General features: G+C 37.6%; 1 protein-coding gene across 22 annotated transcripts in view; it reads right to left on the bottom strand.

The window, feature by feature from the left end:
• The window catches only part of CADPS2 (calcium dependent secretion activator 2), a 544167-nt gene that overhangs the window by 391070 nt on the left and 128157 nt on the right, over positions 1-24940 (bottom strand). For all 22 annotated transcript variants that reach the window (XM_082472263.1, XM_082472261.1, XM_082472259.1 and 19 more), the window contains exon 2: positions 13866-13979. In XM_082472263.1, coding sequence (XP_082328389.1) covers positions 13866-13979 — 114 coding nt within the window. The remainder of the gene's footprint in view (positions 1-13865; positions 13980-24940) is intronic.

The raw sequence follows: 24940 nt of genomic DNA on the forward strand, positions 1-24940 counted from the left end.
TCACTGATCACAGACCACCATAACAAATGTAATAATGAAAGTTTGAGATATTACAAGAATTACAAAAATGTGACAGAGACACGAAGTGAGCAACAGATGTTGGAAAAATGGCACTAAAAGACTTGCTCCAAACAGGATTGCCGCAAACCTTCAGTTTATAAAAATGTAAATATCTGTAAAGAGCAATAAAGTGAAGCACAATAAAAGGAGGTATGCCTGTGTATAATAGTAAGTGATGACAGCCATCCTTGTCTTACTCCTGATTTTTCAAAAACTTCAAAATCTTCACTCCCCGTTAAGTGATATTTCCTGTACGTTTCTGATGTTTAAGAAGTTTCTAGAAGTGCTCTTTTATCTTGAATAGATTTGTTCATCCTGAAAAGATACTGAATTTTATTAAATGCCATTTCTGTTACATTAATGTAATCACATGATTTTTCTCTTTCACCTCTTAATGTGGTAGGTGATATTAATAGTTTTTCTAAAATTGAATCATTCACATATTCATAGGATAAGACATACTTCATCTTGATGTATATCACTGAAATTTAATATTTTATTAAGGGTTTCTGCATCCATGTAAAATGAGACTGGTCCTTAGTTTTCTATTCTTACATTTTCCCAATTTGGTTATTTGCAAAGATATACTAGCCTCAAACAAGCTTTCTCTTTCTAACTTCTGAGACAGTTCTTAGAAATTATCTTTCCTTAAAGGTTTGGTAAAACTATTTGAGCTTAGTCTCTTTTGGTAGAATAGTCTAGATTATCACTTCACTGTCCTAATGGACAACAGTTCAGGTTTTCTATTTCTTCTTGGGTCAATCTTGTTTTTCAACAAAAGTATCACTTCATTTAAGTTTCATAATCTAATGGCATAACACTGTTCAAAGTAATTTTACGATGTTTAAATTATTCTATCTGTATTTAAATCTCATTTTTATATGCCTAATTGCATTTATTTCTGCATGTTTTCATCAATCTTGGTAGCATTTGTCTCATTAAGTCTTCTCATGTAACTAATTCTTTAAGTAACTGTATCTTTATTATTTTAAAATTTCTATGTTATCTTTGTTTTTAGCATGTTTATTTCTTTCCACTTCTCATAAGTTTGTGAATTCCCAGGCTCAGACAGCAATAGTTCAGTTATCTCAGACAACAGTATATTCAGCAAACACTACAGCAAAGACTGAAGAGTATAAGTTTAAAAAGGTAAACAGCCTTGCTTTTAGCTTTGCCAAGATGCTAGTCAGTCCACAGGATTGTTCTGAATCCATGACCTATGAACCTAAACACTCCCATCAAGAGGCTAATTTTGGCACCATGAATTTACCAAGTCTGGGTGGTGGAAGAACCCACCAATACACACAATCTCCTCTGAAATGGCATGAGACTGCGCTTCCTTCCTTACAAGGATGACTGCCCCTGTTTTCAGGTTTTATGTGAGGTTCTTGATCTCTTCCACCATGTACCAAACCTCTTAACCTTACATCTCTGCAGTACTGAACGGCATGGGAGTTCTCTCTAGTGACAGGACACTACTCTTAAGTGAGTGAACGTTATTGGACTGCCCACTGCTTCTAGTTAGGATTGCTCAGTGCTCACAACCCTTCCTCCCGGAGAAGGTTTCTCCTTCCTGAGCCAAACTGGTGGGGAGCGATTTGAGCCTCTGGACAAGGCACATGAACCCAAGTTTGGCTCCTCTATAAGCCACACAGGATTTCTGTTCCTTACAATTTCAAAGCAACAGATATGGTTCCGCCTACACCTAAAGGATATGAAAAGATTCTCTTCCATACACCTATTCCTAGGAAAATACAAGTGTCATTCCAGGCCTGTGTACCAAGGCTAACTGCATGGCCCACCTGCAGTTCAAACTGAGTTCATGCTCCTTTGAGGAAGGTCTGGAGTGTAGTACTGGTCCTACATTTAAAAAAAGGGCTGCTTTCCCATGGACAAAACCAGCTATAATCATCTGCCATGGTCAAAATTCTCCAGCATATAAGGCTTAAAAATGAACATAATCTGTGAGAGAAAGAAAGCAAGTTGTACAAGTATAAAAACGAACCACAGTGCAAAGCTCTAAAGTCAAGTCCCACATGTTCTGCTCTTAAGTAAGGTACCATCAAAGCTTCAAGTCTGCCCTGGTCCTAACAGAAACACTGACAAAAACATAAGATTGTGTTCCCCTAGATTTTACTAAGGGCCATAGTCTTTTACACACAATTCAACATGAAAACCCCTAAGAATTTTTTTTTTTTTTCATAAGTTTGCAGCAAACTCATTTGGGGGCAAAAACCTGACTTGAAGTAGTGTGAGTCTATTTATAGTCACTTAGTGCTCAAAGTAAGTAAAATGGAGTTTAGTCTTTACTTGGAATATGAACATACCTCTCACTGTACTACAACAGAAAATAACATTTCAAATGTTGACAATCTCTGTAACACATGTATCATATCTGATTTTCAATATGCCAACAAAATTTGCAGCTTAAGGAAACTTTATAACCAACTAAAAGGCAAAACAAAGACTCACTTTGTAGTATAAATAATCTTTCCCAATATTATCTACTCTGTATATTCATACTTTTGAATTCAGGATATGACTGATCCTACCTTATTCTCATATTTGGCATTACCTATCACTTTTTACCATTTTACGTTAATTTCCCAAATAGGCTTGTCAGAACCCAATTACAAAGTTTTCTCCTCTTCTCAGTTTGGTCCCACCAAACAAGCAAGAATGACAGATATGTAGCAGAATGCCTGAATAGCCTGGCAACTTCAAAAATGTGTAAATTGAAGGTATGAAGGCATAAAAAAACAGACCATAAATAGTTCTTGTTGACAAGATTTTTTTAAATTTTGAATAAACAATATATTAAATGGAGAAGACCATGTAAAAATTTTTTACAAAAATAAGGTACATTAACATTAAAAAAGCAGAACCTTTTTTCACCCAATAAATATTGGCTACAAACAGCTTACAGATAATACTGCTTAGATTTTCCACTTGGAAGTGAAAAGGTAATAACTTTCACACCCAAAAGTTAATAGTAATAAAGAAGTGGCTTAAGATTAGGGAGAGGAAACAACACTCTACTGGAGAAAATCTTACACCACATTTAGCAACTGCAATCTTTCCAACCCTTCCATCTTTTGGCTTAATAGGCCTTAAATTTAAGAATGTACCCTGAAGAGGGCATAATCATTTTTCCCACATAGTAAAATTACTGGGCAGAAAATACTGAAATACTACTTAATTATCTCAGCACAACATAGTATATCCTGCCTTCTTTACTTTAAAAAAAATACATATTTAGAGTTTGCTAAGTAGAAACTTTATATATGTAGTTTATGTGACTGTCATTAAGCAGTTCAACCATTACCTTTTCATCTGACTACTCAAAGCATTTTATATCAACATTCTCCATTATATTCCTACATAGCTAGACATTTTTGACATGGAAAAATCATGGGAGGGAGTAAGGGGAGAAGGAAAGGAGGAGAGGGAGGGGAAAAGAAGGAAGGAGGAGGGAGGGGGGTGTAGAAGGAGAGAGGAGGGTGGGGGAAGAGGGAGGGAGAGGAGGAGAGAGGAGGCTGGGGGACCAGGGAAAGCTACCTAGAGATGTAACCGGGGAGCTCAGTCTTTCAGGACAGAGAGAGTTCTCTGGGTAGATAAGGGTGGCAGGAACCTTTTAAACAGGTCACAGGGTAATGAAAAGCAAGATGTGTACATTATATTCAGGTAATCACATTTGCTCCCCATCACTCACCAGTCAAGTATGCATGAGGAAGTTCAGTGAAATCAGGTGCTATAATATGTTTGTGTACTTCCAGAATTCATAGGCTGATATCCTAACCCCCAATGTGAGAGATCAGAAGGTGAGGTCTTCGGGAGGTGCTTAAGTCATGAGAGTAGAGCCCTCACGAATGGAGTCAGAGCTCTTATAAAAAGAGACTCCACGGAGCTCCAGAGCCCTTCTGCCGTGTCAGGACACGCTGGGACAATACCTTCTATGAACCAGGAAGTAGGTCCTTGCCAGTCACCACACTGACTCTGCCAGAACCATGATCTTGAACTTCCCAGAATCCAGAACTGAGAAATTTCTGTTTCTTATAAGTCACCCAGTCCGATGGTTTGTTAAAGCAGCCTGAATGGACTCAGACATAAAGGTGTAAGAGCTGGCAAGGAACGGACACAATACAACACTTAAGGAGACAACGCTGTAGAGCAGAGAAGCTGACACAGTGACCGCGGACTACTTCTCAGGGACACTGTGGGAAGCCAAGAACTCTGTCAGCTGGTCTGGTGTAACAGGGAACAGGGACAATGAAATGAACCTGTTTCTCAACCACAGGGTAACAATCTATCTAAGGTCACGGCAGACTCTATCCTGCTCTCCCCAGTGCTGCTGCATTTCCGTTATGCTCACTGGCCACTTATTATTTCAATAATAAAACTTTTAGGGACTGCTACCTTATGCCATTATAAATGTACACAATTCGGAAGAGCCATGTAAAGGAAAAGGCAAAATATAAATCTCTCAAAGTTATATAGACTCAACTCCCTTTGTATTCTTGCTAGCCATGGGCAAGTCAGGATTCAAGTGTGCGAGGAGACAACCTCCAACCACCTGTCACTTCACAGGGCCCTGAGGGGCCAGCCTGACTGTGCAGAGAGCTCTGCAAAGAGAGGGAGAAGGATGAAGGGAAAGGAGGAAAGGGAAGCAGACGCAAGAGAAGGGACAAGGGGCTGGGAGCGAGAAGGGGCCAGCCTGACTCGTATGTGGAGTTCTGCATGGAGGGGAGCAAGCTGCAAGTCCCCTAACACAGCCCTCCTCTCTGCTCCCTAGCTTGCTAGAACCATCTACCTTCTCTGGCTATCCTGCTAAGGAAAGAAGAAGGCCAGGTGCACATCACGCCTATCATCTGTGAGTGTACTACAGCATGAAACGGAGCCAGTTTAAAAAACAAAGGCTACCGGCAGAGGAAGAAAGAGGGAAGGCTGGTCTCCTTTCCTCACAACACGCATGGAACAAAAGTTAAGTATATTTAATATCTTACCTTTTGAAGGACCCTTCATAACCACTTGTAATCACTAGCTTAACACCTTCTGTCCATGCTACACTATAGATGTGCACATGATTTTGTAAGAAATGAAGGTAAGCTAAGAAGGAAATTAAATTCCTCTATGTGACAGAAACTTTTAGATCACAGAATTTAGCAGTCAAGCTAAAATCTCAATCTCAGCAGTATATAAAGGATTAAATATATTCCAGTGGGACAAAAACATCACAAAAGCAGAAAATCATCACTTACTGCTTCATCAAAACATGTAGAGATTAGAGGCCACTGGAGAAAGAAAAATTTCCTCTCTACAATTGTTTGTTGTAATTTTAAAAATAGAAGCATGTACAAACCATGTCAAAGTGGAAAGAACAGTAGTTCCATTTTTAGTTTTTTAAGGAACCTCCATACTGGTCTCCATAGTGGCTGTATCAATCTACATTCCCACCAACAGTGCAAGAGGGTTCCCTTTTCTCCACACCCTCTCCAGCATTTATTGTTTGTAGATTTTTTGATGGTGGTCATTCTGACTGTTGTGAGGTGATACCTCATTGTAGTTTTGATTTGCATTTCTCTAATAATTAGTGATGTTGAGCATCCTTTCATGTGCTTGTTGGCAATCTGTATATCTTCTTGGAAGAAATGTCTATGTAGGTCATCTGCCCATTTTTGGATTGGGTTGCTTGTTTTTTTGATATTGGAAATCTGTAGCACTTTTATCTTCGAATACTTAATTTAAAATGACATACTTAGAATTTAAGAAAATGTGATGTGAAATAAAATGGCTAATATCAAAAATAACAAATACAATGTGATCTGCAGAGCTCAATGAAAACTTAAAACCTCACTTCTCATTACTGGTTACTGGATTTCATCTATGAATATGCTGACATTTTTCATACCCTCCTGACACAGGATGCCAATCCTGGTTTACTTAGCGATCATCAATTCACTATGAAAAAATAGGCCTTTTCCATGGTATTATTTCAAAGTTTAAGAGATTTTGACAGGTCAGACATCCCTTGGAATACGAACAGTAAATCTTTCCATCCCAAAGTAAAGTGCTATCAAGAAACTGACATCAAAATATTTAAATGCAGATCTGCCAGGCCTTCTCCCTCTAGCTTGCACGCGCACACACACACACACACACACACAAAACACTTGGGTGGTGCCTTTTAATTCTAAAAAAGGTAATTTTATAAAACAAATCAAAAAAGACTTAAAAGTCTCTCAGTTTTCACAAATCTACCATTAAACAACTGCACTTATTTTTAAAATAAATATTAAAGGTCAGGATATAATGTCAGGGAAAGAAAGTAGGTATACCAAACTGATTACTGGCAGTGGGAAGCCGAGGCAGACATTCCCAATTTCCCTGGAAGAAACTGACAGCTAAAGTCAAGTTTCCTGATGCTCTGGACTAGGAAGATATATAGATTATTTCCAACATAAATGTGTATAAAAATTCAAACACCATGGCCTGGAGATTAGTCCTAGAGCTATAGTATCAAGCCATGCTTTTTTTTATTCTTTACATTTTGGAGACGTGAGAGCATGTAGGGCAAGGAAAAGAAGAAACAGCAATATAAAGAATCAAATTAACTCTCAGAGGCTTGCACAAAGGGAGGGAGCTTTAGAAATCCTCTTCCCCCTTCAATGGGTGGGGAAACAGGCCCACAGCAAACACCTGAGTTACACCAACATACTCTACTCAGACAGCTACTAATCCAAAAAGGGTCGTAGCTGGAATGAGGAGAGGAGGGAAAGGTATGATGCAAACCACTGGCACGAATAACTTATGAACAAGAAAAGAAAATTCAAAGGAAATAAAACGTGGTGCAGTCTCTACTTGGAATGAGAATATGTCTTTCATTCTATCAGAACAGGAAATAAATGAGTATCAGAGGTAAGGAAACTTAAAGTTGCAAAATGAAAAAAAACAAAACAAACCCTGAAAATAATTGCAGCATAAAAAGGGGTTAATAGTCATCTTAGTGTATAAAGAACACTTATAAATCAGTATTTAAACGATGAACATCCAAAATCCAAATGGAAAAATGGACAAAGGGCATGAACAGGTGATTCAGAAAGAAAGAAATATGAATGGCCAGTATGGAAATGTTGAACTTCGCTAACAGTAAAATAAAAACAAGTGAACCTATCAGTTGGCGTTTATTTTATGATAATACCAAGTGTGAAGGGAAAAAAAAAATAACACTCTCATATACTGTTATGGTAGCATAAATCTTAGTACTTTTGAGGACAATTTGGTAATCTGTATTATAAGAGCTTAAACGATGTTTATCTTCTATCATACACTAATACCACTTGCAGAAATTTAAAAATGAACCTATTTAAGAATATAAATGATCATCTCAGCACTTACTTTAACAGTTAAGAATGGAGAAAACTTAAGCGTCTGAAAATAAGGAAACTGAATAAAATTTAGATACAGGCAGACAATGGTCTATTACACAGCTATTTAAAACCACACTCTTGAAAAATATTTAAGAATCCTCATGACATATGTAAAAAAATTAAAATAATTCCAGTTCATATACACAAAAGAGAAACACCAAACTGTTACAGTTGTCTATAGGCGTTGGAATTATAGGGGATATTTAACTTCCTCTTTAATAATTAATATTTTATTTTTAGAGCAGTTTTCAGATTGCAGAAACTTTTCCTCTTTAATATTTTAAAAATTCTCTAACAGTTATATTATACTTCTATTAAAGTGTTCTTAAAGTAATATCAAAGCAGAAAACTTCTGAATCCCAGAATAATGCACTTTAAATAAAAGTATGCAATAAAAGGGCCAAAACTGGAGCTCAATACTTTGAGATGAAAATGAGTAATTTTTCCTTTAGTATGAAATCTGTAAATTCACACTGAAGGCAGTTTTTCTTTACTGAAGGAATTCCCATTTGTATCATTATACAAGCAGAAAATCTGAAAAGCAAGTGGTTTTGGTGGTGATGGTGGGGGACAAGATTTATTTTAGTCCTTCTTTGATAATTTTTAAAGATTAAAAACTTCTAACTCTCATCTCAACCATTCTCAGGAACCAGAAGAGAACATAAACAAATGGAGGTAATAAGAAAAATACACATCCTTTCTGAAAAGTTGTGAACAAAGCCAACCCACCAAAAAGGGGAAGAAAGACTCCAACATCCATTTTTTTGCACAATAACAGAACCTGAATGTTTGTTACCTGAAAGCAGCTAGTAAGCAATTATATACCATCTTTTGGAAATCTCCAAAGAAAGGCCATTTTCTTTTCCACATATCTGTTATAAACCACACTGCCATTGGTTGTATTTGGATGAAGTCCACCTGAACTTTGTGAACAGAAGCCAATATCGGATGGGAAGGACAACTTGGAAAGTAACATACTACAATAAACCTATGTTTACCCATCCACAGAATCAGCTGAAGTCTCCTAAATTGAAAAACAGAACAAGCAAAAAAGATACGGCTAGAAAGAAATAGCAGATACTTGTAGGACTACTGTCCATTTTATGTCTTCCTCCAGACAGTGAGTTACTTTGGGGGGCAGGGGGAGCGTGAAGGGGAAGAAGAAAACTTCAATGAAAGAAAAACAAAGATGAAGGTACTGCAAAATCTAACAGCAATTAGCAACCATAAAATTATCAAGATTGCAACTGCTAACTTTTATTAAGTATCAATAGCTGTGTATGCTATCTACCATTTCTTTCTTCTTTTCCTGTTCTGGTTCTTCTGTACCATCAAGTCTGCCTAGTTCGGTGGTTTAGCACTTGGGTCCATTCTTTTTCCCCTAATTATGCTAACTTCATGAGGAAGAAGACTGATGTAATTTCAAAAACAGATTTCTTGTTTATTATTATTATTTTATAGGCCAATATTTAAACCAAAGTTATCTTGTAAAAATGGATGATAGAAGTAGCATTGTCATATAAAAATTATCTTCACAGTATATGCTTCTACAATATATAACATATTGAATAATATTCACAGTAAATATTTAATACTGACATAGATATAGATATACAAAGACATATGAACACACACCCAAGAAGGCACCACATTTTAAAAACTCAGAAAGATTCAATCCTGTCATGATCTAGTTGAAAAAAATTATTTACTTTTTAAAATAATGAACGTACTTTGAAGAAATGCTTTTGGTCAAATACTGTGGAGAAAAAGAAATATCTTGAGTAGCACACCAAGATCCCAGGTATTAAAGAGAGGTGAAGTAAACCAAATATCCAAAGGTACAACCAGTTTAAGAAGAGACAGATAAGGACTTCCCTGGTGGTCCAGTGGTTAAGATTCCAAGCTTTCAATGCAGGGGATGCGGGTTCGATCTCTGATCAGGGAACTAAGATCCCACATGCCACATGGCCAACAAATAATAATAATAATAAAGTTTAGCTTAAAAAAAAGACAGATAATTCTTAATTGTCTATATAAAACAGACATACAACCAAGATGGAAAAGACTATTCATAAAATCACTGAAGGAGTACCATTTATGAAGCTAAAAAAATTAATAGCAAACAGACTTTGGAGAACTTGTAAGCCCTAAGTATAAAGATATATTTTCAATTTAATTGGTGATACACGTTTACTAGGGTTTTTCACATATATGGATGTATTCACACACACATACATATATCGCCATGGTTAGAAATGTCCATCACAGCTAAAGGCTACCAAAAATCTAATATATTAGAAAATCACTACTGATGGATTAATTGTTGAAAACAGCTGTACACAGGAAACAACATGTAACATCCCTGAAAAGGTAGACCTTGAAATACATAAGCCAAAAAAGATCATAAAATCATAGAATACTAGGTTAGAAAGAACATAAAGCCCAACCATGCTTCTGAAGCACCTGCCATTTTTGAGGAAGCACAAAGCCATGAAATGGAGATCATAATCAAAAGAAATTCCAGGGCATTATTGAAGTGATACTTTAATTTAAAAATTATGGAGAAAAAACCCAAAATATACAATTTTACACAGAACAATAAGTGCTCCAATACTCATCCACTTAGTCAACAAGCTTTTGTTGAAAGCATTTGTGTGCCACAAAATACTTGCTACATTTGTGGAATAAGATGATAACCAGGTCAGAAATGGTTCCTTCATGGAACATACATTCAAGAAGTCATTAAGATCTAGGTCGACATGTTTCTCAAAATATAGACTGAACCAAAGTCAGCCAGGTGCAAGTTCAAAATTCAGATGCTCCATCCCAAGGAATTATGATTCAATAGGTATTGGGTAGAACCCAAGATCTGTTTTTAATAAGCTTTAGTGGAAAGAGTGAGGTTTTGGCTCTGCTATTAATTAGCTATGCAGCTTTGGGCACTAGTCACTTAACTTTGTCTCTAAGATGGGAGTAATTCTGTTTAAAAGGTTTATTCTGAAGAATAAAAACATTTTCGAAGTGTTTTGCACAGTACGTTTCACAGGTGTATTCAAAATGGCACCGTGAAAGTCAGAAAATCTGGATTCACACTGAACTCAGATGCTTCCCAAATATACAACAGTGGACAAGTCATTGTAACCTCTGTGAGCTTCAGTTTCTATTTATGTAATTTGTGGGTAGTAATATTTTCACTGTTTACCACAAAGATACTGGAAGAAGAAAAAAAAGATATATTTGGTAAGCTGTAAGAAATACCACAGAGGTAATTATAGTAGAGGCTACCAGCAGGTTTTTTTAATTTTATTGAAGTATAGTTGATTTACAATGTTTTGTTTAATTCCTGCTGTATAGCAAAGTAACTCAGTTATACACACATTCTTTTCATATTCTTTCCCATTATGGTCCATCACAGGATATTGAATATAGCTCCCTGTGCTATACTGTAGGACCTTGTTGTTTAGCCATTCTATATATAATGGTTTGCATCTGCTAATCCCAAACTCCCAGTCTTTCCCTCCAACCCACCTCCCCCTTAGCAATGACAAGTCTGTTCTCTATGTCTGTAAGTCTGTTTTTGTTTCGTAGTTATGTTCATTTGTGTCATAGTTTAGATTCCACATATAAGTGATTATCATATGGTATTTGTCTTTTTCTTTCTGACTTACTTGAGACTACCAGCATTGTTAGTCATAGCAAAGTATACAAAAATATAATCCTTAAAAAAGAGGGTAAAGACTTTTGTAGGAAAAATTGAGAAGCAATTTTTTTACCTTATTTTTCCAGCAAAATTTACTTATCCATTCAAGAGTTTGAGTACTGAATGTGTGTCACCTGGGAAACGGTAACTCCCCAGAGGTAAATCAGGAATATAAACTCCATAGACATTAATATAAATCTTAACCCCTTTGAGAACTTCACAAAGACAAGTTAGCTACAGTCTCACAAGCCAACAATTTCTGGAAATACTACCCAAAGAATAGAAAACCCTGGATCACCTAGCCCAATACTTAAACATTACTACCCACCAATTACATAAATAGAAACACTGAAGCTCACAGAGGTTCAATGAGTTGTCTGTTATGTATTTGGTAAGCATCTGAGTTTAATGTGAAGCCACATTTCCTGACTTTCTAATAGGCCACAGTCGTTTCCCAGCTGCCATTTTGAACACTCTTCAGTACTTACATCTCTTTCTGTAACAATCCCAGCAAGCAATCATCTAATTCCATTGGTCGGCGATCTACCAGTTGTAAGCGAATCACCTGGAAAGCTTTTAAAAATATAGATTCTGAAATTCTGATTCAGTAAGGCCAGGGCAGAGCTCTGGGACCCCTCTGTGCAAAATGCTTCCCAAGTGATTGTGAAGCGAGCGGGAATCTGGCCGCCAGGGATGCTGCACTCTCCAGCCCACTCTGTCTCTGGGCAGTGCAACCAAACTCCAATAGCATTAGGTTGAAATCTTCCCCACTGCAGTTTCCATGTTAATTCTAGTTTTACCCTTGGGGCCACACACAACACAAGCCTAATGTGTCTTTAGGCCCTTCAAGCGATCTATATTATGATATGTTTCAAACCTGTTATCACTAAACTTATCCACATCTTTTCATTTATAGTTTGTACCCAGAAGAGCACACCATCCTCATTTAGAAACCAATGGTGATACTCCTTTATTACAGGAAAAATATTCTCATTAACACAGCTTAAGTGTGCCTTTTACTAAACTGACAACAACATATTATGCTTACTTCTTTGTAATACCCTTATGAAAAACACCTACTTTGGAATATATTTATTTTGGAGTAATTTTAGGTTTACACAAAAGTGGCACGTGTAGTACAAAAGAGCCCCCATGCCCCCCTCACCCGGTTTCTTTTCCTAATGTTAACATGTACAATACCATAGTACTGAACCAAAAATGAGTTTGCTTAATTACATCTTTTTACACAAATTACTTAACCCATTTCTTTCCTCCTGAACACAGACGTTTGGCTTTTCTTTTATTACATGATGCAAGTATAGGCCCTTATATTTCATCTATTAAGATTCAGGGCAAGATTTCAAGCTTTGAGTTTTACAAGATGGAACGTAATACCCTATACTTGTTAAGATAGTCTGAGTCGGGCTTCCCTGGTGGCGCAGTGGTTAAGAATCCGCCTGCCAATGCAGGGGACACAGGTTCGAGCCCGGATCCTGGAAGATCCCACATGTTGCAGAGCAAGTAAGCCCACAAGCCACAACTACTGAAGCCCACGCGCCTAGGGCCCGTGCTCCGCAACAAGTGAAGCCACCGCAATGAGAAGCCCGCGCACCGCAACGAAGAGTAGCCCCCGCTCGCCGCAGCTAGAGAAAGCCCACGCACAGCAAAGATCCAACGCAGCCAAAAATAAATTAATTAATTAAAAAAAAAAAAAAAGATATTCTGAGTCAAGGTTCAGTTAGACAGCATCCACTATTGCCACTAGATTCTTGCCACACACACATCTGGTGAGTAAGACTTCTATACTTTCATCTTGTTTGACAGGCCTAGGCTCGGGGTAACACACACCTCCCTCGGGTTGCATTAAGCCACTTCTGATGCATACACACCATCAATTAATTACTAATCCAACCAAGTATCTGTACATCCAGTTACTGTGTTACTCTTGCAAAGATATTTCCCTGCCTCAGAAAACTTCAGACACACTGCATCTCTACATTTTTAGTTTGTACTAGTCTAATACACCTTTGTATGTTGTTCCTCAGCTGAGAGACGTAGAGTATCTTCACAGTGGAAGGAATCCATGCACCAAATGACTCTAAAAGTCCTCAAGAAAAAAGGGAACTCTCTTAACATCTACCGGCCACTCACTGAAGCAGTTAATGACCCTGTGTGAAAACTGGTGCCCATAGGAAGTCCACAGAGAATTCCTGATGACTCACAAACTCAAATCAGAAGAAAGAGAAAGGTGGTATTGTAGTATTATCTCCCCGGGAAGAAAAGAATTCAATTTTCCTCATGAAATTAGTTACTGGCCTTAATTATTATAAAGTTTAGTGAACAGAATGGCACAAGATAGCAATTTACTATTGAAATCCTGATTAAAAAGGATAAATTAGACATGTGGACCCAGAGATAGCTACACTCAGCTATATCAATCACTGCCAGAAGATTTTTCTAAACAGCTTACTTCTCCCTCAAAAGATGTGAACAATTTCCAATTCTGTTTATCTCTCAAAACCAGGCTGTGGAATCAGTTTTTAAATTGCAAAACAGAATTGACAATGCTTTCAAGGAAGGTGGCAAACTCACAGCCATCCTATCATACCAGTAAGTTTCTTAAAATGGGAAAGCCATTAAAAATGTCTTTTAAATGGCATCAGACTCTTCAAACTTACCTCATAGTAACTCCGAACTGCATTGCAAAATGCTTCATCAGCTACAATCTGGGTTTCCCCATTGAGGAAGGCCTGGAACCGTTCTTTCAGTAACTGCAATTGCTGCTTGTTAAGCTGCAAGAAAAAGAGGGAATCAGATCAAAAACTAGCCACTCCATGAAACATAATGACTTTTAAAAGTTACATTTGCTACTTGTGTCTAAGATTTGATACCTAGAATTAACTTATGGGTCATTTTAAAAATGTAAGTCACTGCCCCACATACTCTGCGATACCTGCTATTGCAATGGAATCCAAATTTCTGCCCCAAACAGAATTCCCGTGATTACTCCACTCTGATCCTTTTGTAGAGACAGGAAAAAAAAAAAAAAAAGCTAAAATTCGAATGAGAAACTAACTGCTAGCTGTCCTGAATAGAGAGAACAAAAGGGACAATCACTCTTGGAGGTGAGTGGACAACCATCAGCTCTGGACAAAAGGTGACACGAAAGACAGAGGGACCCAGAGAAAGAATCCTCTGGAAAAGACATCTGTTGTACGCCAAAAGCTTGGATTCCATGAACAAACACACCTCAGTGCCTGAGCTGAGACAAAGGAACGACTAAGGAGGAGAAGAGAGAGGCGATGGGGGCTAGTGAGCGCATCTGTAGGCAGGCTAGGGGAAGGCCGTGACTCAGGGAGTGGAGTGGAAGTTCACAACCAGGTTTGTTCACCCTGGGTCTACCCATCACAGTTACGCAGGGTGGGTTAGACACGAACCATGACTTACGAACCATGTCCTCTAGTTATCAGCTACAAGAAGAGGCAGCTACTTCATTTGCAGGGCTCACTACAAAACGAGAACGAGGAGCTCCTCGCTGAAAAAATTAATTTCAATACAGCAGCAAAAGAGCATTAAACCAAGCACGGGCCCCTTCTAAGCAGGAGCCCCACGTGGCTGCACAGGTTCACCCGCACGAAGCCAGCACCGACTACGGAGGCATCCACTTCACTAGAGGCAGGGTGCATCAGGTCAAGCAGAAGCATATTTGTTTAATGCTTAACTGGAGACAGAGCGTAGTCTTGCAGATAAAACAACAAATCCTGAGATATATAAGGAACAGGAAGGAGTGATCTTTCCATTTCAGTCATCCTCATCAGACTGTTAAAGAACTCAGCCCAGTTCTGGATTCTACAGAGAGATGTGAAGCATGTGGAAACATGCGGAGGATAAAATGATTAAAGGATTAGAAAGACTAAACAAACTGGTATGATTTGGCTTCCAAAAGAAGGCTGATGTGAAGTAAGTTTAAAACTGTTCAAAAGGCTTACTAAAATGCCATTCAAATATGCTTTCAAAACACGGGTTTGATTTAGGAGTCTAATAAACAAGACAGCCTATAAAGAAACTGCTGCTGGTAATAACAGACTGATAAAGAAGTGTCCTATCGTGCTGCAGTGTAAAAAACCCTTGACCTGAGCAGTGGAGAGAGAAGACCATTCCATTTCTTTAGTAAGGTTATCTTCTTCATTTTAGGGAAAGCTAAACCAAGCTGAAAAGCAGGAATGTCACCACTATATTACACTCTCCATTTCTATAATATGAAGAGAATGAAAGCAGGAACCTTTTGTGTATGTGTACTAGCAAGGCAAATTAAGCCCATGCCTTTAGCTCTCTAAACTTGGTTCACAAAAGGGACCAGATGGAAGTAGGACAGCAATTGCTAAGAATCAAATGGCTGAGAGCACTCTAGTTGCCAAGCCCTGGGAACCGCCAAGAAGGGCTTCAACTTGCAAGCCAACTGTCCAGGTAAAATAATGTAAATGGAAATGTACACAGGGGAATGACAATGACCTGGAGGGGACCTTAATGATCATCTGCCCCAACTCCCTCATTCGATAAATAAAATAAATATTGTTCAAAAACTAGAACCTAGGGATATCTTCCTTCAATTTTCTTCTTTCAGAGGCATTTTGTTCTTTAAGAACTCCTCTAAATCTTTGCAATTTCAAGTTTGCCAGTGTTTAAGTTTAGCCACTGTGGCAGTGAGTTATGTTTTGGTGATTATGGTGTGGAAAATTCATGCATATGAATCAAGAGAAGGAGATGTGCACAAACCATCTTCTTGGAAACTCTAACAATGGCGGTGTAGTTCACAATACATGCCAGAGGCACCTGGCTAAGTATCAGGCTTCAACTTTTTTATGAATAAAAATTACTGCAGTTACATTTAAGACATAAAATGACAGCCATATCATAACGATATACAAACAGTCAATAAATGGATACTCTTATTAGTACAGAGAAAAAGGTCTACAATTCCACATAAAAGAGATAGGAAGGGAAAAAGGCAATTTAAAATCTAGCAGTGGGAAAGCAGTCAGAAAGAATTTCCTAAAAGCTATTGGCATTATCAAAATAAACTATGCTATACATCAACAGATAGAGACCAATGTAATAGACCCAAGAAATAGATCCAAATACAACCAGAAGTGTACTATAAAATACCTTTATTGCACCTCAAACCAGTAGTAAAAGATGGTTTCTTCAATCAATGATATTAGAATAACTGGGTAGCCACAGAGAAAAATATTAAATTGGACCATAACACATGGTTACAGCCCAAATGAATTAAAACTTCTCATGTAAAAAAGACCAAACCGTAAAGGTATTAGAAGACATGGGAGAATTCCTTTAAACACGGGCATGAGAAAGAGCTTTTTAAGCATGAATCAACATCTACAGGTCATAAATTTAGCTGCCTAAACATTAAAAATAAATTTGGTGTTGTAGTAATCATTTTGCAATGTATGTGTATCAAATCATCACATTATACTCCTTAAACTTATACAATGTTATGTCAATGATATCCTTTTTTTAAAAAATAAATAAATTTAGCATGGCAAAACATACCATAAATAAAATCATTGGAAAAAAAGACGTACCAGAAAAAAAAAAAAAAAAACTTGCAACTCATACCCTAAAGAGCTAGTTTTCAAACATATAGATCCTAGAAATTGACAAAGAGTCTAACCTATAAGCCAACAGAAAGACAGACAACATGGATGCACTCAGAGAAATGACTCAAGCTATGAAAGCATGCCTAACTTACTTTACATTTTTCTTTTCCGAATGAAGTCTACCTGAGAGTGGAAGGATCCTGGGAAGATGGTGGAGCAGGAAACACCAGAAATCTGTCTCCCACCCTAGACAACAACTGCATCGGCAGTATGTGTCTGATGTAAATATGTTGGAACTCTGGAGTATATTTAAAGGCTTGCAACATGAAAGGGAAGGCTTGACTGGAAACTGCAGTTAACTCTAATCAATTTCAGCTCTGCACAGTAGCACTTCCCACCCCTCAAGCCCCACATTAGCAAAAAGCAAAACAAAACCAAAAAATGCCGACCACCTAACTTTTCATAAATAAAGGAGTAAATAATACTACAACCAAACAGTGGTAGTACTATTAGCTTTACAAAATAGTATGACAAAGTTCTCTTATGTACTGATGTAAAAATATCCTCAAAATATCTCGGGGAAGGAAACAGTATAGAATAGTATTTAAAATAAGCCACCACTTCCACAGAAAAGGGACAAAAATCAGAACATGTATTTGCTTCCAAACACAGACAAACTATGGAAGAAGGATGGCCTTGGACACTGGACAGATGGAAAATAAGGATGAAAAAGATCTTTCAACCTATATCACTTTATTCATTTTAAGTTTTAAATCACAGGACCCTTCTTCCATACTCAAATTTTAATTTACATTTAAATTAAGCTTTAATAGCCACTTTACACATTTTTAAATTCAGAACAATTATGACTCATTGCAGATAGTTTAAATCTGATCATCCTGCAGAAAGACTGAACAAACCAATTGACTTTTTTTTATTTCTCCTTTCAGGTATAAGATTTGAACTTGACTGTATATCCACACCGCCTCCCCCCCCCCCTTTTTTTTTTTCTTTTTTAACATTTCAAGGTTGAGGATTTCAAAGAAACAGAAATAGTCAGAAAAGAACCATAATAATCATGCTATTCAACATTCTAATCAATGCATTAATCTTTACAAAATCCATACCAAGTGGTCTCTCGGTCTCCATTTGAGCCTATTAAAACTAAAATACACACAGACATACACACCCTACCTTATACCTTGCAATGAAGCCTACTTTAATTTTAGACAACTACGAAGGATTGAAACCTGCTTCCTTATGCCTTCCATAAATCCTAGTTCTATACTACCTAAGACCAAACAAACTAAACGTTACTTTGCTTCTTCAACATAGCAACTCAGGAAGCTGGAGACAAGTACTAGATTATTTGAGTCTTCTCTTTCCTAGAATAAACTTTACCAGTTCCCCCAGCATCCTAAGAGTACTCTCCAGTTTGCCCATAAATAAAGCATTACACAGTTAAATAAAACTTATTTACATAAAACTAAATATAAGAAAGTACTTTGAAAGCTATAACATCATGAAACTCATTACAACAGCCATGTCCCTTCCAAAATATACTCAACAGACTGAAGATGATTCTCCTAGGATCATGTGGCCAACACAGAGACAAGTGGGAGGGCCACTTCTCACATTCTAAGTACTCTATGTCTATTAATTCAAACTAAAAACAAATTAACTCTTCTTGGCAGTCACATCAACTGACTCACATCGTGCTTATGATCAACAAAAATTCTAAAACATTCTTACATGTGCTTCATTGAGCCATGTTTCCATCCTGGCTAGATTTATTTGGTCCATTGTTCCAGGTGATTCATTTTTTTCTTTAGAATTCTGATTCCTTCACCCTACGACCAAAGAACCCTCCTAGTTTTGTTATACCACTAACATAATAATGCGCTATCCATATTCTTCATCCAGATCATTATAAAAATATTCATCAATTCAGGATTAAGCAAGAGGGAAACCTGTCATATGCATACCTCCTGTCTGACACAACCAATTAACATTTTGGAGGGCAGCTGGTTTTATTAGTCAGCCTATATTTTAGTTTTGCCCATATACTGTCTTCACCCTAGTATATTTACTATTGAATAAAATATTTTTCAAAAGTAAAAAAACGGACCACCAGAAATTATCTAATGGGAATTTTAAGAAGAGCTTTTTATATGAAACCAAATTGCAAAAACTTAAGTAGAACATAAATATCCTTGCAAACATCTAAATACAACCAAGAGATTTACCTTATAAAAAGAACGCTTCAAATACTGACAGTAAAAGCTAAGTTTCATAAATCTTGGCTGGCAGTGATAATTTATCCATAATAATAGTGGCCTCAGAAAAAATGCTTAATTTCTTGAGTTCAGAGATGTCTTATGCAATCTAGAGTGTTTTTTGTTTTTGGAGGGGTTTTTTGTCCCTGTTCAAATTATATTTTCATTCTAAGTCATGATCAGCTGAAGCCTTATGCCTGGATCTTGACTGCAGCCGGAGACCACCCATTATGCTACTCAGGAACCTGGCAACCACTGCTGTGCAGAGCCTGCCTTGCCCTGCAGCCCCGTCATGAGTCGGAACACTCATGGTGGGGCTGCATTACCTCCTGGTAAGTGAAGGAGGCCAAGGTCAGACTCTATAGCACAGTGGCAGGTGACCAGTGGGTACGTACCTCCTCTGGGAGGGTGGGTGTCGGTGTGCACACATACTTTAAAGAAAGTAGAAAGACAAGCACTTCTCAAGGACGTAAAAGGATTTATTCCAGGCACAGATGGTCTCTGAAATGCACAAAGGCATAGCTTTGACACCCGTTAATGAGATATAGCAAAAGACATTAGCAGGAAAAGACTATAGGATAGGTATTGTTTTCTTTTTCCCTTCCTATGGACACTCTACCAGAAAGATCTGCATAAAACCACTGGGGCAAAATCATCAGAGCCTTTCTGAAACAGACCTCCCCAAACTGCACGTCGGAAGAGAACAACAAAGAGCCTCTGGCCCATTTCACACGTTATAATACCCTGTGGGAGTCACTGCTATTAACAATTTCCTATCCAAATAATTTCTCACTCTCTTCTACAGCTGCAGATACTTGGGACAGTGAATATGCCCATCTAAGACTACAAATACCAGCCTCACCTGACAGTGGACATGGTCAAGTGACTAAGTTAAAGCCAACAAGATGTAGGCAAAAGTATATGTGACTTGCAGGAGACCATAAACAGTAGCTGAAGCAAGCACTTTTTGCCTCTTTCTCTTTCCCCTTTTCCCACTGGCTGGAATTTGATGTGCTAGCTGGGAATATCAGCTTGGCCCATGAAGATGGTGAAGCAACAAAATGAGAGCCTGAGACTCTCCCAAATGTGAAGCAGCCATTACAACCCTGGACTGCCACCTCCCAACTTCCTTTATGTGAGAGAGAGAGAGAGAAACATCTATAGGTACAGATCACTCTTTGTGGGGGGGGGGGCGGGGGGGGCTTGGGTTCACTGGTCATATGTGACTGAACCAAATCTTGATAGAAATCCCAATGAGAAACCCCATCAGGGAGAAAATGCCACAGCACTACCATCCCTGGCTAGTAGGTTTACCTCAATTTACTCTAAAACAAAATCTTCTTTCCACATGTTATCTTATATGAAAAACTCCTTATCCAGTGAACTTGCCCCAGTGAACAGTGAACACCAGATTCTAAGTGCCTGAGGTAGACTAAAAATAAAGTTAGTTTGACAGACTGAGTTCTACTGTCCCACAGTACTGAAAAGGGGAAATTTTAGAAAGCCCCAGATTCGCAAATACTGCTGTAACATATTTTATAATAAAAGGTATACTAAATGATGAGTACAGAGAAGAAAAATCCCATTGCGTTGTGGACAAATGGGTCCCAGGCTAGGCTTGCCCAGCTGCTAAGTATGACTTCTATCCACACTCTCACTGACCTCCTAGTTGAATTCAAGCCTCAGCAAAATTACAAGTCATTACAGGGGACTGGCTTGGGGGAGGGGAGCTGCTGTTGAACACAAACTAGGGAAGTTAAATCCATGATTCTACGAATTTCCTTGCTGCATTGTACTGAGCACATTTCACGCATGTCTCATTAAATCTCCCTAAATCGTCTAGAAAGTTCATCCTCATTTCACAAATGAGGAAGTTAAGCATCTCACCTAACGTCACATCTAGGAAGTGACAAGGGCAGAATCTCAACCAGTATCCTGATCTAAAGCCTATATTCTTTCCAACCTCCATATTATTCTGTTTCCCTCACAGCCACGCTTTTTTTTTTTCAATAAAAGGTGTGTAATTCCTGCATGTATTTGCTTATTTAAGTCCCCCCACTACAATAAAACTAACTTTAGGATAAGAACTTGATTGTACCTCACAGCACTAATCTCATACTAAAATAGTGCCTCAAATCACTACAATGGATGAGAAAACAGCCTATCATAGATATCTTTACTCATTTCATTATTTAACAAGGTTATATATGACTAACAGGGCATAAGAGTGAGTAAGAGCACAGGCTCTGGTTTAAGACTACTGTCTGTATCCAGGATCCCCCCACAATTTGTAGGGTCTTCCACAGGTCACTTAACCTCAAGTTGTTCACCTAGACAACGAGGAGACTAATAATGCACATTTAGTAGGGTTGTTGTTAGAAACATGTGGTGTGGACTTTCCTGGCGGTACAATGGTTGAGATTTCACCTTGCAATGCAGGGGGTGAGGGTCTGATGCCCGGTTGGGGAGCTAAGACCCCACATGCCTTGTGGCCAAAAAAACAAAACACAGAAGCAACAGTGTAACAAATTCAACAGACTTTAAAAATGGTCCACATCAAAAAAAGTCTTAAAAAGAAGCACACAGTGATGTTATTTCAACAACTAAAGAAGCAGCAGACAATGCTGAATCTTAACATGGATGCAGGTAAAAGCCTCTCAGATAGTCTCATCCACCAGAGGGCAGAGAGCAGAAGCAAAAAGAAATACAATCCTGCAGCCTGCAGAACAAAAACCACATTCACAGAAACACAGACAAAATGAAAAGGCAGAGGACTACGTACCAGATGAAGGAACAAGATAACACCCCAGAAAAACAACTAAATGAAATGGAGATAGTCAACCTTCAGAAAAAGAATTCAGAATAATGATAGTGAAGATGATCCAGGAGCTTGGAAAAAGAATGGAGTCAAAGATCAAGATGATGCAAAAAATGTTTAACAAAGACCTAGAAGAATTAAAGAACAACCACCTAGAAGAATTAAAGAACAAAGATGAACAACACAGTAACTAAAATGAAAAATACACTAGAAGGAATCAACAGCAGAATAACTAAGGCAGAAGAACGGATAAGTGACCTGGAAGACAGAATAGTGGAATTCACTGTTGTGGAACAGAATAAAGAAAAAAGAAAGAAAAGAAATGAAGACAGCCTAAGAGACCTATGGGACAACATTAAACACAACAACATTCGCATTATAGAAGTCCGAGAAGGAGAAGAGAAAGGACCAGAGAAAATATTTGAATAGATTATAGCCAAAAAATTCCCTAACATGGGAAATGAAATAGCCACCCAACCCCAGGAAGCACAGAGAGTCCCAGGCAGGATAAACCCAAGGACAAACACACTGAGACACATAGTAATCAAACTGACAAAAACTAAAGACAAAGAAAAATTCCTGAAACCAACAAGGGAAAAACGACAAATAACATACAAGGGAACTCCCATAAGGTTAAAAGCTGATTTCTCAGCAGAAACTCTACAAGCCAGAAGGGAGTGGCAGGATATATTTAAACTGATGAAAGGGAAGAACCTACAACCAAGATTACTCTACCTGGCAAATATGTCATTCAGATTCAACAGAGAAATCAAAAGCTTTACAGACAAGCAAAAGTTAAGAGAATTCAGCACCTCCAAACCAGCTCTACAACAAATGCTAAAGAAACTTTGCTAAGTGGGAAACACAAGAGAAGAAAAGCCCTACAAAAACAAACCCAAAACAATTAAGAAAATGGTCATAGGAACATACATATCAATTATTACCTTAAATGTGAATGGGTTAAATGCTCCAAAAAAAGACACAGGCTCGCTGAATGGATACAAAAACAAGACCCATATATATATGCTGTCTACAAGAGACCCACTTCAGACCTAGGGACACAGAGAGGCTGAAAGTGAGCAGATGGAAAAAGATATTCCATGCAAATGGAAATCAAAAGAAAGCTGGAGTAGCAATACTCATATCAGATAAAGTAGACTTTAAAATAAAGAATGTTACAAGAGACAAGGAAGGACACTACATAATGATCAAGGGATCAATCCAAGAAGAAGATATAACAATTATAAATATATATGCACCCAACATAGGAGCACCTCAATACATAAGGCAACTGCTAACAGTTATAAAAGAGGAAATCGACAGTAACACAATAATAGTGGGGGACTTTAACACCTCACTTACACCAATGGACAGATCATCTAGACAGAAGTTAATAAGGAAACACAAGCTTTAAATGACACAACAGACCAGATAGATTTAATTGGAATTTATAGGACATTCCATCCAAAAGCAGCAGATTACACTTTCTTCTCAAGTGCACACAGAGCATTCTCCAGGACAGATCACATCTTGGGTCACAAATCAAGCCTCAGTAAATTTACGAAAATTGAAATCATATCAAGCATCTTTTGACTGCAACACTATGAGATTAGAAACCAATTACAGGGAAAAAAATGTAAAAAGCACAGACACATGGAGGCTAAACAATACGTTACTAAATAACCAAGATATCACTGAAGAACTCAAAAGAGGAAATCAAAAAATACCTACAGACAAATGACAATGAAAACACAACAATCCAAAACCTATGACATGCAGCAAAAGCAGTTCTAAGAGGGAATATTATAGCAATACAATCCTACCTCAAGAAACAAGACAAATCTCAAATAAACAATCTAACTTTACACCTAAAGGAACTAGAGAAAGAAGAACAAACAAAACCCAAAGGTAGTAGAAGAAAAGAAACCATAAAAGATCAGAGCAGAAATAACTGAAATGGAAACAAAGAAAACAATAGCAAAGATCAATAAAACTAAAAGCTGGTTTTTTGAGAAAATAAACAAAATTGATAAACCTTTAGCCAGACTCATCAAGAAAAAGAGAAATGAAAAAGAAGAAGTAACAACGTACACCACAGAAATGCAAAGCATCATAAGAAACTACTACAAGCAACTCTGTACCAATAAAATGGACAACCTGGAAGAATGGACAAATTCTTAGAAAGGTATAACCTTCCAAGACTGAACCAGGAAGAAACAGAAAATATGAACAGACCAATCACAAGTAATGAAATTGAAACTGTGATTAAAAATCTTACAACAAACAAAATTCCAGGGCCAGATGGCTTCACAGGTGAATTCTATCAAAAATTTAGAGAAGAGCTAACACCCATCCTTCTCAAACTCTTCCAAAAAATTTCAGAACACTCCCAAACTCATTCTATGAGGCCACCATCACCCTGATACCAAAACCAGAGAGAGATACTACAAAAAAAAAGAAAATTACAAACCAATATCACTGATGAATTTAGATGCAAAATCCTCAACAAAATACTAGCAAACAGAATCCAACAACACATTAAAAGGATCATATACCACGATCAAGTGGGGTTTATCCCAGGTATGCAGGGATTCTTCCATATATGCAAATCAATCAATGTGATACACCATATTAACAAATTGAAGGAGAAAAACCATATGATTATCTCAATAGATGCAGAAAAAGCTTTTGACAAAATTCAACACCCATTTATAGTAAAAACTCTCCAGAAAGTGAGCACACAGGGAAATGACCTCAACATAATAAAGGTCATATACGACAAACCCACAGCAAACATCATTCTCAATGGTGAAAAACTGAAAGCATTTCCTCTAAGATCAGGAACAAGACAAGGATGTCCACTCTCACCACTATTATTCAACATAGGTTTGGAAGTCCGAGCCACAGCAACAAGAGAAGAAACAGAAATAAAAGGAATACAAATTGGAAAAGCAGAAGTAAAACTGTCACTGTCTGAAGATGACATGACACTATACATAGATAAGATGCCACCAGAAAACTACTAGAGCTAATCAATGAAT

Source organism: Balaenoptera physalus (assembly GCF_965194825.1).
Source record: "Balaenoptera physalus genome assembly, chromosome: 8".
Taxonomy (NCBI): Eukaryota; Metazoa; Chordata; class Mammalia; order Artiodactyla; family Balaenopteridae; genus Balaenoptera; species Balaenoptera physalus.